Source organism: Lethenteron reissneri, chromosome 53 (assembly GCF_015708825.2).
Source record: "Lethenteron reissneri isolate LAM-NWPU_2019-01 chromosome 53, ASM1570882v1, whole genome shotgun sequence".
NCBI lineage: Eukaryota > Metazoa > Chordata > Hyperoartia > Petromyzontiformes > Petromyzontidae > Lethenteron > Lethenteron reissneri.
The window spans coordinates 2,133,759-2,150,714 of record NC_083831.1 but is presented as its reverse complement, the minus strand read 5'-3'; the positions used below and the strand labels follow the sequence as shown (position 1 = coordinate 2,150,714).

The 16,956-nt window shown below is 53.9% G+C and overlaps 2 protein-coding genes across 2 annotated transcripts in view; both read left to right on the top strand.

Annotated features, from left to right (window-relative positions):
* The first annotated feature begins 1,033 nt into the window (after positions 1-1,033).
* On the top strand, positions 1,034-13,291 carry LOC133356193 (uncharacterized). The gene is made up of 4 exons (XM_061573571.1): positions 1,034-1,735; positions 8,031-8,477; positions 12,473-12,599; positions 13,271-13,291. Exons 1-4 carry the CDS (start codon positions 1,725-1,727, stop codon positions 13,289-13,291), a joined length of 606 nt encoding a protein of 201 aa, XP_061429555.1. The 5' UTR covers positions 1,034-1,724.
* Positions 13,292-15,964: 2,673 nt separating this feature from the next.
* LOC133356279 (glutamate--cysteine ligase catalytic subunit-like) overlaps positions 15,965-16,956 on the top strand; it is a 32,654-nt gene continuing 31,662 nt past the window's right edge. The window contains 1 exon segment of the mRNA XM_061573701.1: positions 15,965-16,212. The gene's annotated coding sequence lies outside the window, so the exon portion shown is untranslated.

Genomic DNA, 16,956 nt, shown 5'->3' with positions numbered 1-16,956 from the left:
TGTGGTGGATGAGGTGGTGGGTGGTGATGATGGATACTGGTGTGGTGGATGAGGTGGTGGGTGGTGATGATGGATATTGATGTGGTGGATGAGGTGGTGGGTGGTGATGATGGATATTGATGTGGTGGATGAGGTGGTGGGTGATGATGGATATTGGTGTGGTGGATGAGGTGGTGGGTGGTGATGATGGATATTGATGTGGTGGATGAGGTGGTGGGTGGTGATGATGGATACTGGCGTGGTGGATGAGGTGATGGGTGGTGATGATGGATATTGGCGTGGTGGATGAGGTGGTGGGTGATGATGATGGATATTGATGTGGTGGATGAGGTGGTGGGTGATGATGATGGATACTGGTGTGGTGGATGAGGTGGTGGGTGATGATGATGGATACTGGTGTGGTGGATGAGGTGGTGGGTGATGATGATGGATATTGGTGTGGTGGATGAGGTGGTGGGTGGTGATGATGGATATTGGTGTGGTGGATGAGGTGGTGGGTGGTGATGATGGATATTGGTGTGGTGGATGAGGTGGTGGGTGATGATGATGGATATTGGTATGGTGGATGAGGTGGTGGGTGATGATGATGGATATTGGTGTGGTGGATGAAGTGGTGGGTGATGATGATGGATATTGGTGTGGTGGATGAAGTGGTGGGTGATGATGATGGATATTGGTGTGGTGGATGAGGTGGTGGGTGGTGATGATGGATATTGGTGTGGTGGATGAGGTGGTGGGTGGTGATGATGGATATTGGTGTGGTGGATGAGGTGGTGGGTGGTGATGATGGACATTGGTATGGTGGATGAGGTGGTGGGTGGTGATGATGGATATTGATGTGGTGGATGAGGTGGTGGGTGGTGATGATGGATATTGGTGTGGTGGATGAGGTGGTGGGTGGTGATGATGGATATTGGTATGGTGGATGAGGTGGTGGGTGGTGATGATGGACATTGGTGTGGTGGATGAGGTGGTGGGTGATGATGATGGATATTGGTGTGGTGGATGAGGTGGTGGGTGGTGATGATGGATATTGGTGTGGTGGATGAGGTGGTGGGTGGTGATGATGGACATTGGCGTGGTGGATGAGGTGTCATTGTAGTGCGTATTTAATGTGGCGCTGCACTCTGATGTTGTAGGAGAAAACATTTATTAAAAGTCTATTTAATTAAGTAGAACGTGTTGTCTATACTTATTTAAAGTTGCGCATTTTGCTGTCACATATCTCAACAGACCCCCTCCCCATCTTCACACATCGTCACAAATGTCCCCCCTAGGTGCGTGACGTCATTTATGGACGGCCCCATACCGGTAACATTTGCGTATTTATGCTCGCTGTGGGAGAATGCAAACTGAAGATCCCCGTGTCAGGGATGGAACCCAGGTCCCCATGTACGTGAAGATCGCGTGCGAGTCACCGTGGTACCCTGCGGGGGAGGTGTGATGTTAATGGTAGTGGTTGAAACCCTTCTCCTGCACACTGCAAAAAAAAAAATGCACTCGGCACGTTTGAGGTTGAGTGCAACCTGACCGTCTGCAGATGGTCAGGGCACGTCATCGTGATTGTTATCTGTTGGTATGCGCGTGAGGTGTGTGTTCGTGTGTGTGACTCCCTGTGGCGCTTCACCTGGCTAACGCTGCCTATAAAAGCGAGAGAGACACGCAGGGAGAGGATTAGGAGGAAGAGGAGACGGCGGCGGTGGTGGTGGTAGTGACGACTCTGGATGTTGGCCAGGTGAGAGACGGGCGAGGCGGGGAGAGACACGGGGTCACCCCAGGTGCGTGGCACCACCTCGGGAGAGCGCAAGGGACCTCTCTGGCTCTCGCGCACCGTGCAAACGACGCACGTGAACACACTGCACATCAACATTTGCGCATCAACACCTCCATATGCACGTGAACGCATACGCGCGATAATACACACACACGTATACACATGAACACACGTGCACATCAACACGAGCACATATCACATCAACGCACACACGTGAACACACAGACGTTCACGCGAACATGCACAATAGGCGCTGATGAGTGAACAATGTGGCGAACTTGTGGTTAATAAGTTTAGTTTTGCCCACTTGGCAGCGGCTTCTCTCTACAATGTCTCGGAGTTCATTACCGCCTTTTTAAATCCTTTATATTAAGTTCACTTGCTTGCTTGATTGCGCGCTTACGACCGTGCAAATCTTTCGGTCGTTTTGTAACCCACTTCCCGTGATCCAATCGAGCTGACATTTTGCACACAGACTCGTTGTGCGTGACAATTTATTTTCGTAAAAAATTTTTTCCTAAATTTTACACTTTTTAGGAAAAAATTAATTCTATTTTATTACCAATTGCTTAATGGTGGCAGGCAATCATCTGACCCATAGGTGGCAGCCATCTCAAGCCAGAGGACGAGAGGACTCTAGCCGCCACGCATATAAAGGATTTATAGTGAAAAACTTTGTATTTACGGGTTAATTTTTTATCTCCCAATAAGAGTGTGTGAGAAGTGTCTTCTAATGTCGCTGTGATTAACATCAGTGCCTCTTGTTCTAATGTGTTCACGCGTATGTCCTGATACTTGTTTTATATGTAACTCTCGCGTGGCTGTTCCACACTCACCTCACACACCTCATCACCTCAAAACACTCTACCCTCACCTCGTCACCTCATCACACTCCCTTACCCTCACCTCATTACACTCCCTTACCCTCACCTAATCACACACCCTTACCCTCACCTCATCACACACCCTTACCCTCACCTCATTACACTCCCTTACCATCACCTCATTACACTCCCTTACCCTCACCTCGTCACACACCCTTACCATCACCTCATTACACACCCTTACCATCACCTCATCACACACCCTTACCCTCACCTCATCACACACCCTTACCCTCACCTCATTACACACCCTTACCATCACCTCATTACACACCCTTACCCTCACCTCATTACACACCCTTACCCTCACCTCATCACACACCCTTACCCTCACCTCATTACACACCCTTACCCTCACCTCATCACACACCCTTACCCTCACCTCATCACACACCCTTACCCTCACCTCATCACACTCCCTTACCCTCACCTCATCACACACCCTTACCCTCACCTCATCACACACCCTTACCCTCACCTCATCACACACCCTTACCCTCACCTCATTACACACCCTTACCCTCACCTCATCACACTCCCTTACCCTCACCTCATCACACACCCTTACCCTCACCTCATTACACACCCTTACCCTCACCTCATCACACACCCTTACCCTCACCTCATTACACACCCTTACCCTCACCTCGTCACACACCCTTACCCTCACCTCATCACACTCTTTTACCCTCACCTCATCACACACCCTTACCCTCACCTCATCACACACCCTTACCCTCACCTCATCACACACCCTTACCCTCACCTCATCACACACCCTTACCCTCACCTCATTACACACCCTTACCCTCACCTCATCACACTCCCTTACCCTCATCTCATCACACTCCCTTACCCTCACCTCATCACACACCCTTACCCTCACCTCATCACACACCCTTACCCTCACCTCATCACACACCCTTACCCTCACCTCATCACACACCCTTACCCTCACCTCATCACACTTTCTTACCCTCACCTCATTACACACCCTTACCATCACCTCATTACACTCCCTTACCCTCACCTCATCACACTCCCTTACCCTCACCTCATTACACTCCCTTACCCTCACCTCATCACACACCCTTACCCTCACCTCATCACACACCCTTACCATCACCTCATTACACTCCCTTACCATCACCTCATTACACACCCTTACCCTCACCTCATTACACACCCTTACCCTCACCTCATCACACACCCTTACCCTCACCTCATTACACACCCTTACCCTCACCTCATCACACACCCTTACCCTCACCTCGTCACACACCCTTACCCTCACCTCATTACACACCCTTACCCTCACCTCATCACACTCCCTTACCCTCACCTCATTACACTCCCTTACCCTCACCTCATTACACACCCTTATCCTCACCTCATCACACTCCCTTACCCTCACCTCATCACACACCCTTACCCTCACCTCATCACACTCCCTTACCCTCACCTCATCACACACCCTTACCCTCACCTCATCACACTCCCTTACCATCACCTCATTACACACCTTTACCCTCACCTCATCACACTCCCTTACCCTCACCTCATTACACACCCTTATCCTCACCTCATCACACTCCCTTACCCTCACCTCGTCACACACCCTTACCATCACCTCATCACACACCCTTACCCTCACCTCATCACACACCCTTACCCTCACCTCATCACACACCCTTACCCTCACCTCATTACACACCCTTACCCTCACCTCATCACACACCCTTACCCTCACCTCATCACACACCCTTACCCTCACCTCATCACACACCCTTACCCTCACCTCATCACACACCCTTACCCTCACCTCATCACACACCTTACCCTCACCTCATCACACACCCTTACGTTCACCTCATCACACACCTTTACCCTCACCTCATTACACACCCTTACCCTCACCTCATCACACTCCCTTACCCTCACCTCATCACACTCCCTTACCTCACCTCATCACAACACCTTACCCTCACCTCATCACACACCCTTACCCTCACCTCATTACACACCCTTACCCTCACCTCATCACACACCCTTACCCTCACCTCATTACACTCCCTTACCCTCACCTCATTACACACCCTTATCCTCACCTCATCACACTCCCTTACCCTCACCTCATTACACACCCTTACCCTCACCTCATTACACTCCCTTACCCTCACCTCATCACACTCCCTTACCCTCACCTCATCACACACCCTTACCCTCACCTCATCACACACCCTTACCCTCACCTCATCACACACCCTTACCCTCACCTCATCACACACCCTTACCCTCACCTCATTACACACCCTTACCCTCACCTCATCACACACCGTTACCATCACCTCATCACACACCCTTACCCTCACCTCATCACACACCCTTACCCTCACCTCATCACACTCCCTTACCCTCACCTCATCACACACCCTTACCCTCACCTCATCACACACCCTTACCCTCACCTCATCACACACCCTTACCCTCACCTCATCACACACCCTTACCCTCACCTCATCACACTCCCTTACCCTCACCACATTACACACCCTTACCCTCACCTCGTCACACACCCTTACCCTCACCTCATCACACTCCCTTACCCTCACCTCATCACACACCCTTACCCTCACCTCATCACACACCCTTACCCTCACCTCATCACACACCTTACCCTCACCTCATTACACACCCTTACCCTCACCTCGTCACACTCCCTTACCCTCACCTCATCACCACTCCCTTACCCTCACCTCATCACACTCCCTTACCCTCACCTCATCACACTCCCTTACCCTCACCTCATCACACACCCTTACCCTCACCTCATCACACACCCTTACCCTCACCTCATCACACACCCTTACCCTCACCTCATCACACACCCTTACCCTCACCTCATCACACTCCCTTACCCTCACCTCATTACACACCCTTACCCTCACCTCGTCACACACCCTTACCCTCACCTCATCACACTCCCTTACCCTCACCTCATCACACACCCTTACCCTCACCTCATCACACACCCTTACCCTCACCTCATCACACACCCTTACCCTCACCTCATCACACACCCTTACCCTCACCTCATCACACTCCCTTACCCTCACCTCATTACACACCCTTACCCTCACCTCGTCACACACCCTTACCTTCACCTCATCACACTCCCTTACCCTCACCTCATCACACACCCTTACCCTCACCTCATCACACACCCTTACCCTCACCTCATCACACACCCTTACCCTCACCTCATTACACACCCTTACCCTCACCTCGTCACACTCCCTTACCCTCACCTCATCACACTCCCTTACCCTCACCTCATCACACACCCTTACCCTCACCTCATCACACACCCTTACCCTCACCTCATCACACTCCCTTACCCTCACCTCATCACACACCCTTACCCTCACCTCATCACACTCCCTTACCCTCACCTCATCACACACCCTTACCCTCACCTCATTACACACCCTTACCCTCACCTCGTCACACTCCCTTACCCTCACCTCATCACACTCCCTTACCCTCACCTCATCACACACCCTTACCCTCACCTCATCACACACCCTTACCCTCACCTCATTACACACCCTTACCCTCACCTCATCACACACCCTTACCCTCACCTCATCACACACCCTTACCCTCACCTCATTACACACCCTTACCCTCACCTCATCACACTCCCTTACCCTCACCTCATTACACTCCCTTACCCTCACCTCATTACACACCCTTATCCTCACCTCATCACACTCCCTTACCCTCACCTCATCACACTCCCTTACCCTCACCTCATTACACACCCGTACCCTCACCTCATTACACACCCTTACTATCACCTCATTACACACCCGTACCCTCACCTCATTACACACCCTTACCCTCACCTCATCACACACCCTTACCCTCACCTCATTACACACCCTTACCCTCACCTCATCACACACCCTTACCATCACCTCATTACACTCCCTTACCCTCACCTCATCACACACCCTTACCATCACCTCATCACACTCCCTTACCCTCACCTCATCACACTCCCTTACCCTCACCTCATTACACACCCTTACCATCACCTCATTACACTCCATTACCCTCACCTCATCACACACCCTTACCCTCACCTCATTACACTCCCTTACCCTCACCTCATTACACACCCTTACCATCACCTCATTACACTCCATTACCCTCACCTCATTACACACCCTTACCCTCACCTCATCACACTCCCTTACCCTCACCTCATCACACTCCCTTACCATCACCTCATCACACACCCTTACCATCACCTCATTACACTCCCTTACCCTCACCTCATCACACACCCTTACCCTCACCTCATCACACACCCTTACCCTCACCTCGTCACACTCCCTTACCCTCACCTCATCACACTCCATTACCCTCACCTCGTCACGCTCCCTTACCCTCACCTCGTCACACTCCCTTACCCTCACCTCGTCACACTCCCTTACCCTCACCTCATCACACTTCATTACCCTCACCTCATCACACACCCTTACCCTCACCTCATTACACTCCCTTACCATCACCTCATTACACACCCTTACCCTCACCTCATTACACTCCCTTACCCTCACCTCATTACACTCCTTTACCATCACCTCATCGCACACCCTTACCCTCACCTCATCACACTCCCTTACCCTCACCTCATCACACTCCCTTACCCTCACCTCATTACACACCCTTACCCTCACCTCATCACACACCCTTACCCTCACCTCATCACACTCCCTTACCCTCACCTCATTACACACCCTTACCATCACCTCATTACACTCCCTTACCCTCACCTCATCACACTCCCTTACCCTCACCTCATTACACTCCCTTACCCTCACCTCATCACACACCCTTACCCTCACCTCATCACACACCCTTACCATCACCTCATTACACTCCCTTACCATCACCTCATTACACACCCTTACCCTCACCTCATTACACTCCCTTACCCTCACCTCATCACACACCCTTACCCTCACCTCATCACACTCCCTTACCATCACCTCATCACACTCCCTTGCCCTCACCTCATTACACACCCTTACCCTCACCTCATTACACTCCCTTACCCTCACCTCATCACACACCCTTACCCTCACCTCATTACACTCCCTTACCCTCACCTCATTACACACCCTTTCCCTCACCTCATCACACTCCCTTACCATCACCTCATCACACACCCTTACCCTCACCTCATTACACTCCCTTACCATCACCTCATTACACTCCCTTACCATCACCTCATTACACTCCCTTACCATCACCTCATTACACACCCTTACCCTCACCTCATTACACTCCCTTACCCTCAGGTCCGCCCCGAGATCGGCCCGCTCCACACTCAAGGCCGCGCTGGGCCTTATGGCCAAGGTGTATGGACCACCCTCGGCCTGCCGCCACCAATTCTACAGGCGACGGAAGGGGGACACGGAGACTACGCTCGCCTACCGCACAGCGCTGCTTGCTCTCGCGGACGCCGCCTTCCCTCGCATGGATGAGGAGGGGCAGGACGCCATGGTGATGGAACAGCTGCTGACGTTGGCTCAGGACCTGGGGGTCCCCATCAACACGGCGGACGAGGTGGACATTTGTTCATTGCGGGTTGCAACGAGCATCCAGGCGCATGAGGTCCTGAAACAGAAGCAGGCGGTCGTCTGCGCTTCTGCCGCGGTCTCAACTCCTGCCCCGGTGGACACCGACCCCCAAGTCAGCCGGCCTCGGGAGGAGGCATTCGCTACAGCGCGACCGGGGGATTGGAGGTCGGGGGGGTCGTTCGCCTCTGCGATCAACCCGCAAGCTGGAGCAACCGAAACCTGCGACGTCCCTCGTCACGTGCTACAACTGCGGCCTTCGCGGCCACGTGGCGTCCGGGTGCCGCGCTCCACGTCAGCGCGCCACGGGACCTCGGCTGGACGACGACCAAGGCCCAAAGTCGTCCCAACTACCCCCGGCAAGTCGCGGCACTACACATGCTCGGTCCACATACACGTCACACATGGGCCGCCGCTTCGCGGCGGAGGAGGTGCGCATGGGGGCCGGGGATTCAGTTCGGCAAGGGGGGTTCGTACGGGGGCCGGGAGCGATTGAATGGTCCGAGTTGGGCCACAGGATGGTGGCTGCGTCGGCCGGGTCGTCTGTGGTTACGGGATTTATAGACGGTATCGAAGTCAGGGTGCTGGTGGACACGGGTGCGTCGGCGACTATCATTTCTGATCTTATTTACAACATTCTCCCCGTCCAATGTCGGCCCCTGCTCCCGGTAGACGTGCCATGTTATGCGGCGAATGGGGGCTCGTTGGGCATTGTCGGCCAGATTCGGGCGAGCATTTGTATAGGGGATATTAAATTGGTGGGACCTGTTTTGGTCTCTTCTTCCCTGGCGGTTCCATGTCAGTTGGGAGCAGACTTTTTGGCTAAAATGCCGATTAAAATTCTCGTTGATCAAGGTTGTATCGAGCTGCCATCGGGTCGCCGTATTTCTTTTTGTCTAACCCTTCTAAACTGTGGACGGCTTGTGCGACGGTCCAAGCGCTGGCGACCCATACGGTGCACGTACCCCCGGGTTCGCAGATGTTGGTATCCCTCCGGTTGCGGAAGCCATTGGGTGGGGAGACTGCGGGGCAGGGCGTGCTGTTGGGTCCGTCGAACAGAGCTGTTGGGGGTCTGGACTTGGCGGTGGCTCAGACGTTGGTACGGGCTGACAGGGACCCGTTCGTCATGGTTTTGAACGCGGGGTCGCGGCCGGCCGTTATTCCACAGGGCACCGTGCTTGCTCACGCGGCACCGGTCCCTGTGGAAGAGCGGCTTATTGCGCACATTGATCCCGTTCCGGTGCAGAAATTTCAATCGGGGGAGGACCAGCAGTGGTTGGACTCGCTGTGTGCGGGCTCCAGTAATTTGTCGGGTGTGCAATTGGGTGCGCTGCGCGCTCTGCTGATCGAATTTTTGGACGTATTCAGCAAGCACAAATATGATATTGGGTGCACGGACCTGTTACGCCACCACATTGAAACGGGTGACGCAGCCCCGGTTCGGCAGAATCCCTTTTGGTTGAGTCCAACCGAGAAGGAACACGCTCAATTGGCCGTCAATGACATGCTGACCGCCGACATCATTTCGCCCTCATCCAGTCCATGGGAAGCACCCATCGTTCTTGTTAAAAAACAAGACGGGTCCTTGCGGTTTTGCATAGATTTCCGTCGCCTCAATAAGATCTCCGTGGCTGATGCGTATCCGCTCCCCAGAATGGATGAATCTCTGGATGCATTAGCAGGGGCGCGTTATTTTTCTACGCTAGACTTACTGTCGGGATTCTGGCAATTACCACTCGACGACGAGTCGAAACCTAAGACCGCATTCCGGACCCCAGTAGGCCTGTTCCAGTTTAATCGGTTGCCCATGGGACTCCATTCTGCTCCCGCGACGTTTCAGCGCCTTATGGAATTGGTTTTGTCGGGTCTGCAATGGGATACCTGCTTAATTTACCTTGACAACGTCATCGTTTTCAGTAGAACTTTCGAGGAACACCTCCAACGCTTAAGGGGGGTGTTCCTGAGGATGCGATCGGCTAAGTTAAAGTTTAAACCAGCTAAACGCCACCTACTTCGGGAATCCGTACGGTACTTGGCACATTGTCGGCCGTTCGGGGATCTCCACCGATCCCGCGAAGACAAACTGCGTCAGTTCATGGCCAACGCCCACGTCGGTTACTGAGGTCCGCAGTTTCATTGGGTTTGCTTCCTACTACCGTCGGTTCGTTGAGCACTTCGCCACCATAGCCAAACCCTTGCATGCTCTGACAGCCAAAGGGGTCAGGTTTCGCTGGGGGCCAGAGGAGGAGGCCGCGTTCTGCTCCCTTCGGGACGCCTTGGTGGGTGCTCCGCCCTTGTGTTACCCTGATTTTACGAAACCCTTCCTGCTGGATACGGATGCCAGCAACACAGGCATTGGGGGGGGTGCTCTCGCAGGTGGTCGGGGGAGTCGAACGGGTGGTCGCCTACGGTAGCAGGGTTTTGTCGCCAGCGGAACAGCGCTACTGTGTGACCCGTCGCGAGTTGCTGGCTATCGTTTTTTTTGTACAGCAATTTAGACCGTATCTCTACGGCCGTCATTTTACGGTCCGTACGGACCATGCGGCGCTTCAATACGCATTGCGGGTCGCCCAATCCTCGGGCCAATTATCACGGTGGTTGGAGGTCCTCCAGGACTACCAATTTACGACCACTTACCGTAAGGGGTTGCGCCACACCAACGCGGATGCCCTGTCGCGGTTGTCGCCTCGTTCCGAATGTGCGTGTTTTATGGGGTCGGCGCGCTGTAAGCCGCATGTCGCTGTCCCCGGGGGTGAGTTGGTCGCGGCCGCAAATGCACCGCGGGTCGACGTTCCCGCTACTCCTGTGGGCGGGGACTCGCTACTTTCGTTGTCTCTCGTTGAGTGGGGCCGACTCCAGATGGCTGACAGCTCCCTGCTTGCTTTGCGTCGTAGGGCAGGGGGTCCCGAGGAAGGTCAGAAGGGAGCCGGATCCTGGCTGCTTAAACAGGGCCTGCTCATGAGATGGGACAGTATGTCCCGGCGGCACGCACTTGTCGTGCCCTCCGCTATGCGGGGCAAAGTTGTTCTGGCCGCACACGAACGCCTCTTGCATCTGGGAGTTAACAAAACGCTCGCTCTGCTCCAGCGGGACTATTATTGGCCGGGGATGGGGAGCGATGTGGTCAACATACTAAAGGGGTGTGTAGGGTGCGCTCAATGGAAACCACCGCCCGTTGCGGCTAATCCACCGCTACAGTCCATTCAGGTCTCGCGCACGAACGAGCTCGTTGCGCTGGATATCTTGGGGCCTTTTCCGGTGACGCCTAGGGGTAACAAGTACCTGCTGGTTGGTGTGGAATACTTCACTCGATGGCCCATGGCGTGGCCGCTTGCCAACCAGTCGGCAGCGGCCGTGGCGGACGCCTTTGTCCAGGGCTATGTCTTGGACAAAGGTGTTCCCGAACGCTTGCTGACCGACCAGGGGAAGAATTTTTCGAGCAAATTACTGCATGAGGTGTGCGACCTTTTGGGTACAAAAAAGTGCGTACCTCCCCGTACCACCCACAGACTGATGGGATGGTGGAGCGACTCCACAGAACAATAACTTCCATGTTGTGCCAACAGGTATGCGAGGCACAGGTTGACTGGGACTTGCAGGTCCCGGGTGTCCTCGCCGCGTACAGGATGGCCCCCCATGCGACTACGGGGTTTTCCCCATTTTATCTGATGTACGGTCGGGAGGCCGATCCGCCCATGGAGACCCAGCTGGGGATTTCCGAGCCGCGGCCTAAATCTAAGTTGGCCGACTATATTAAATTTAACATAGCGAAACTGGCCGAGGCACGGGAGGCTGCAAGGCTGAATTCGAGGTCTCGCCAAATCGCTAACGAGCGGTTGCGTGCACGGAAGGTGTAGTGCACGAATGGAAACCGGGCGATAGGGCCTGGCTGCACTGCCCGCATGCGCCGTTGGCTACGTCCCCTAAACTACTGAGGCCATGGCGGGGACCCGTGGAGGTCGTGCGGGTTGCACGACCCCAGTGTATTCAGATAAAATGGGGAAAGCGCCGTTGGTACGTTCACCCCTCCCGGCTGAAACCATTCTCGGCACCATATAGCCTTCCTTTATGTCGTGAGGACCGAGCATGTGATGTGGCCGGCGACTCGGGAAGGGAAATGTCTCCGCCTGATCCTCACATGTCTCCGCCTGATCCGCTCCCAGGTGTCTCGGAACTGACGACTGCCGACCATCGGCGACCGGATCCCCAAGGCACGTGCGGTTCTTCCAGGCCTGCTCCATGCCTTCCTGGGCTGCCGGAGCCACCGGACGGTCAACAACGTCCCGTCCCGTACGACGGACCGGCCAGGGGGGGTGCAGGACGGTTCCGCCGGATCGTCTCGTCACAGCGTTCCCCGTCCGTCCGACCGCTCTATTGTTCCGTTCAAGGGGCGAGCGGGGGGGGGGGGGGGGACCAGGGGGTCGAGGGGACGCTGGACACGTCATTCTTGTAAAAACTTTATTCGATTTACTCGTCGGTTTGTACATATGTTCGTTGTTATTACTGTTTAATGTTCGGGGTTATTGCTGTTGTGTTGTGTTGGGTTGTGTTGTGTTGCGTTGTGTTCATGTTACGGGGCGCACATGTGGAGTGGGGTTTTTTTTTTGCAGCCGGGCCAGCTGCGAGCTATGTGGGAGGGGGTGATGTAGTGGTGATACGTGCTGGCAGGGGGGATCGTGAGACAGCGCGTGGTGGGTGGTTACATCACGGTCCGCAAGCGGGTGCCCACATCGCGGTCCGCATAGGCTCCGCCCCCCCCGGGAGCGGAGGGCTATGTAAGGCAATGCGCGGGGGCACTCGGGGAGTTGGTAACCGGCGAAGACAGAAGACGGAGGAAGAGATAGGCCCTGGGACCCCTAGCCCCGCTGCCCTTGTAAGGGCCGGGGCTCTGTGAGGCTCAGAGGCGAGGCCTTGGGATTCACGGCCCAACGCCCTTGTAAGGGCCGGGCTGTGTAACTCAGTGGTCGAGACCCGTGGCCTGACAAGGCGGGTCTGATAGCTCCCCGTGGGGAGAGCGTGGCCGGAGAGCCTGAGGCAAGGCAGAGTTAGGCACGCATACCCTACGGGAGAGAATGAGTGCGGCCCGAGCCGGGCGCGCGTAGGGGTCTGATAGCTCCCCGTGGGGAGAGCGTAGCCGGAGAGCCTGAGTGCAAGGCAGAGTTAGGTATGCGTACCCCACGGGGGAGACGGAGTGCGTGGCCGAGTCAGGCACGCGTAACATAGGCGTTATCTCGGTTGTGCCTGTTACTGTGCAACCATTGTGAATAAACAAGTGCTGCCCCGTCAACTCGTCTCCCGCCATTATTGAAGATATTACATATACAGCAGGTTCGAGATCGAACCCACGACCTCCTGTGTACCAGGCAAGGTAGTTAACATATCGCCACCATGCAAACTCCAAATATAGAGCAGGTTCGAGATCGAACCCACGACCTCCTGTGTACCAGGCGAGGTAGCTAACATCTCGCCACCATGCAAACTTTAAATATACAGCAGGTTCGAGATCGAACCCACGACCTCCTGCGTACCAGGCGAGGTAGCTAACATCTCGCCACCATGCAAAATCCAAATATACAGCAGGTTCGAGATCGAACCCACGACCTCCTGCATACCAGGCGAGGTAGCTAACATCTCGCCACCATGCAAACTCCAAATATACAGCAGGTTCGAGATCGAACCCACGACCTCCTGTGTACCAGACGAGGTAGCTAACATCTCGCCACCATGCAAACCTCAAATATACAGCAGGTTCGAGATCGAACCCACGACTTCCTGTGTACCAGGTGAGGTAGCTAACATCTCCTAGCCACCGTGACACGTGGAGTTGGACACGTGGGCGTGGGCGCAAGGTCACGCGTGTGCAGACACTGCCCCGGTGGTAGGTGGGAAGTGGGGGCGCGCCGCCGCCAGGCGAACAGAGAAAGGTGGTGGGGGGTGGGGGCGATGCGGCATGACAGCGACAGTGGGGGGCTCTGCTCACGAGCCACGTGATAACAGACTGGCCTCGGGGTTTCTCAACTGAACCCCCGGTGCGAGGATAGATATTGGCGTGGTGGATGAGGTGGTGGGTGGTGATGATGGATATTGATGTGGTGGATGAGGTGGTGGGTGGTGATGATGGATACTGGTGTGGTGGATGAGGTGGTGGGTGGTGATGATGGATATTGATGTGGTGGATGAGGTGGTGGGTGGTGATGATGGATACTGGTGTGGTGGATGAGGTGGTGGGTGGTGATGATGGATATTGATGTGGTGGATGAGGTGGTGGGTGGTGATGATGGATATTGATGTGGTGGATGAGGTGGTGGGTGATGATGGATATTGGTGTGGTGGATGAGGTGGTGGGTGGTGATGATGGATATTGATGTGGTGGATGAGGTGGTGGGTGGTGATGATGGATACTGGCGTGGTGGATGAGGTGATGGGTGGTGATGATGGATATTGGCGTGGTGGATGAGGTGGTGGGTGATGATGATGGATATTGATGTGGTGGATGAGGTGGTGGGTGATGATGATGGATACTGGTGTGGTGGATGAGGTGGTGGGTGATGATGATGGATACTGGTGTGGTGGATGAGGTGGTGGGTGATGATGATGGATATTGGTGTGGTGGATGAGGTGGTGGGTGGTGATGATGGATATTGGTGTGGTGGATGAGGTGGTGGGTGGTGATGATGGATATTGGTGTGGTGGATGAGGTGGTGGGTGATGATGATGGATATTGGTATGGTGGATGAGGTGGTGGGTGATGATGATGGATATTGGTGTGGTGGATGAAGTGGTGGGTGATGATGATGGATATTGGTGTGGTGGATGAAGTGGTGGGTGATGATGATGGATATTGGTGTGGTGGATGAGGTGGTGGGTGGTGATGATGGATATTGGTGTGGTGGATGAGGTGGTGGGTGGTGATGATGGATATTGGTGTGGTGGATGAGGTGGTGGGTGGTGATGATGGACATTGGTATGGTGGATGAGGTGGTGGGTGGTGATGATGGATATTGATGTGGTGGATGAGGTGGTGGGTGGTGATGATGGATATTGGTGTGGTGGATGAGGTGGTGGGTGGTGATGATGGATATTGGTATGGTGGATGAGGTGGTGGGTGGTGATGATGGACATTGGTGTGGTGGATGAGGTGGTGGGTGATGATGATGGATATTGGTGTGGTGGATGAGGTGGTGGGTGGTGATGATGGATATTGGTGTGGTGGATGAGGTGGTGGGTGGTGATGATGGACATTGGCGTGGTGGATGAGGTGTCATTGTAGTGCGTATTTAATGTGGCGCTGCACTCTGATGTTGTAGGAGAAAACATTTATTAAAAGTCTATTTAATTAAGTAGAACGTGTTGTCTATACTTATTTAAAGTTGCGCATTTTGCTGTCACATATCTCAACAGACCCCCTCCCCATCTTCACACATCGTCACAAATGTCCCCCCTAGGTGCGTGACGTCATTTATGGACGGCCCCATACCGGTAACATTTGCGTATTTATGCTCGCTGTGGGAGAATGCAAACTGAAGATCCCCGTGTCAGGGATGGAACCCAGGTCCCCATGTACGTGAAGATCGCGTGCGAGTCACCGTGGTACCCTGCGGGGGAGGTGTGATGTTAATGGTAGTGGTTGAAACCCTTCTCCTGCACACTGCAAAAAAAAAAATGCACTCGGCACGTTTGAGGTTGAGTGCAACCTGACCGTCTGCAGATGGTCAGGGCACGTCATCGTGATTGTTATCTGTTGGTATGCGCGTGAGGTGTGTGTTCGTGTGTGTGACTCCCTGTGGCGCTTCACCTGGCTAACGCTGCCTATAAAAGCGAGAGAGACACGCAGGGAGAGGATTAGGAGGAAGAGGAGACGGCGGCGGTGGTGGTGGTAGTGACGACTCTGGATGTTGGCCAGGTGAGAGACGGGCGAGGCGGGGAGAGACACGGGGTCACCCCAGGTGCGTGGCACCACCTCGGGAGAGCGCAAGGGACCTCTCTGGCTCTCGCGCACCGTGCAAACGACGCACGCGAACACACTGCACATCAACATTTGCGCATCAACACCTCCATATGCACGTGAACGCATACGCGCGATAATACACACACACGTATACACATGAACACACGTGCACATCAACACGAGCACATATCACATCAACGCACACACGTGAACACACAGACGTTCACGCGAACATGCACAATAGGCGCTGATGAGTGAACAATGTGGCGAACTTGTGGTTAATAAGTTTAGTTTTGCCCACTTGGCAGCGGCTTCTCTCTACAATGTCTCGGAGTTCATTACCGCCTTTTTAAATCCTTTATATTAAGTTCACTTGCTTGCTTGATTGCGCGCTTACGACCGTGCAAATCTTTCGGTCGTTTTGTAACCCACTTCCCGTGATCCAATCGAGCTGACATTTTGCACACAGACTCGTTGTGCGTGACAATTTATTTTCGTAAAAAAAATTTTCCTAAATTTTACACTTTTTAGGAAAAAATTAATTCTATTTTATTACCAATTGCTTAATGGTGGCAGGCAATCATCTGACCCATAGGTGGCAGCCATCTCAAGCCAGAGGACGAGAGGACTCTAGCCGCCACGCATATAAAGGATTTATAGTGAAAAACTTTGTATTTACGGGTTAATTTTTTATCTCCC

What these genes read in the sequence shown, in the direction of transcription:
- LOC133356193 (XM_061573571.1), top strand. An exon ending in GCGCGACCGGGGGATTGGAG is followed by an intron (nt 8,478 to 12,472) that starts GTCGGGGGGGTC and finishes ATCCGCTCCCAG; the next exon opens with GTGTCTCGGAACTGACGACT. An exon ending in GGTCAACAACGTCCCGTCCC is followed by an intron (nt 12,600 to 13,270) that starts GTACGACGGACC and finishes TGTGTAACTCAG; the next exon opens with TGGTCGAGACCCGTGGCCTG.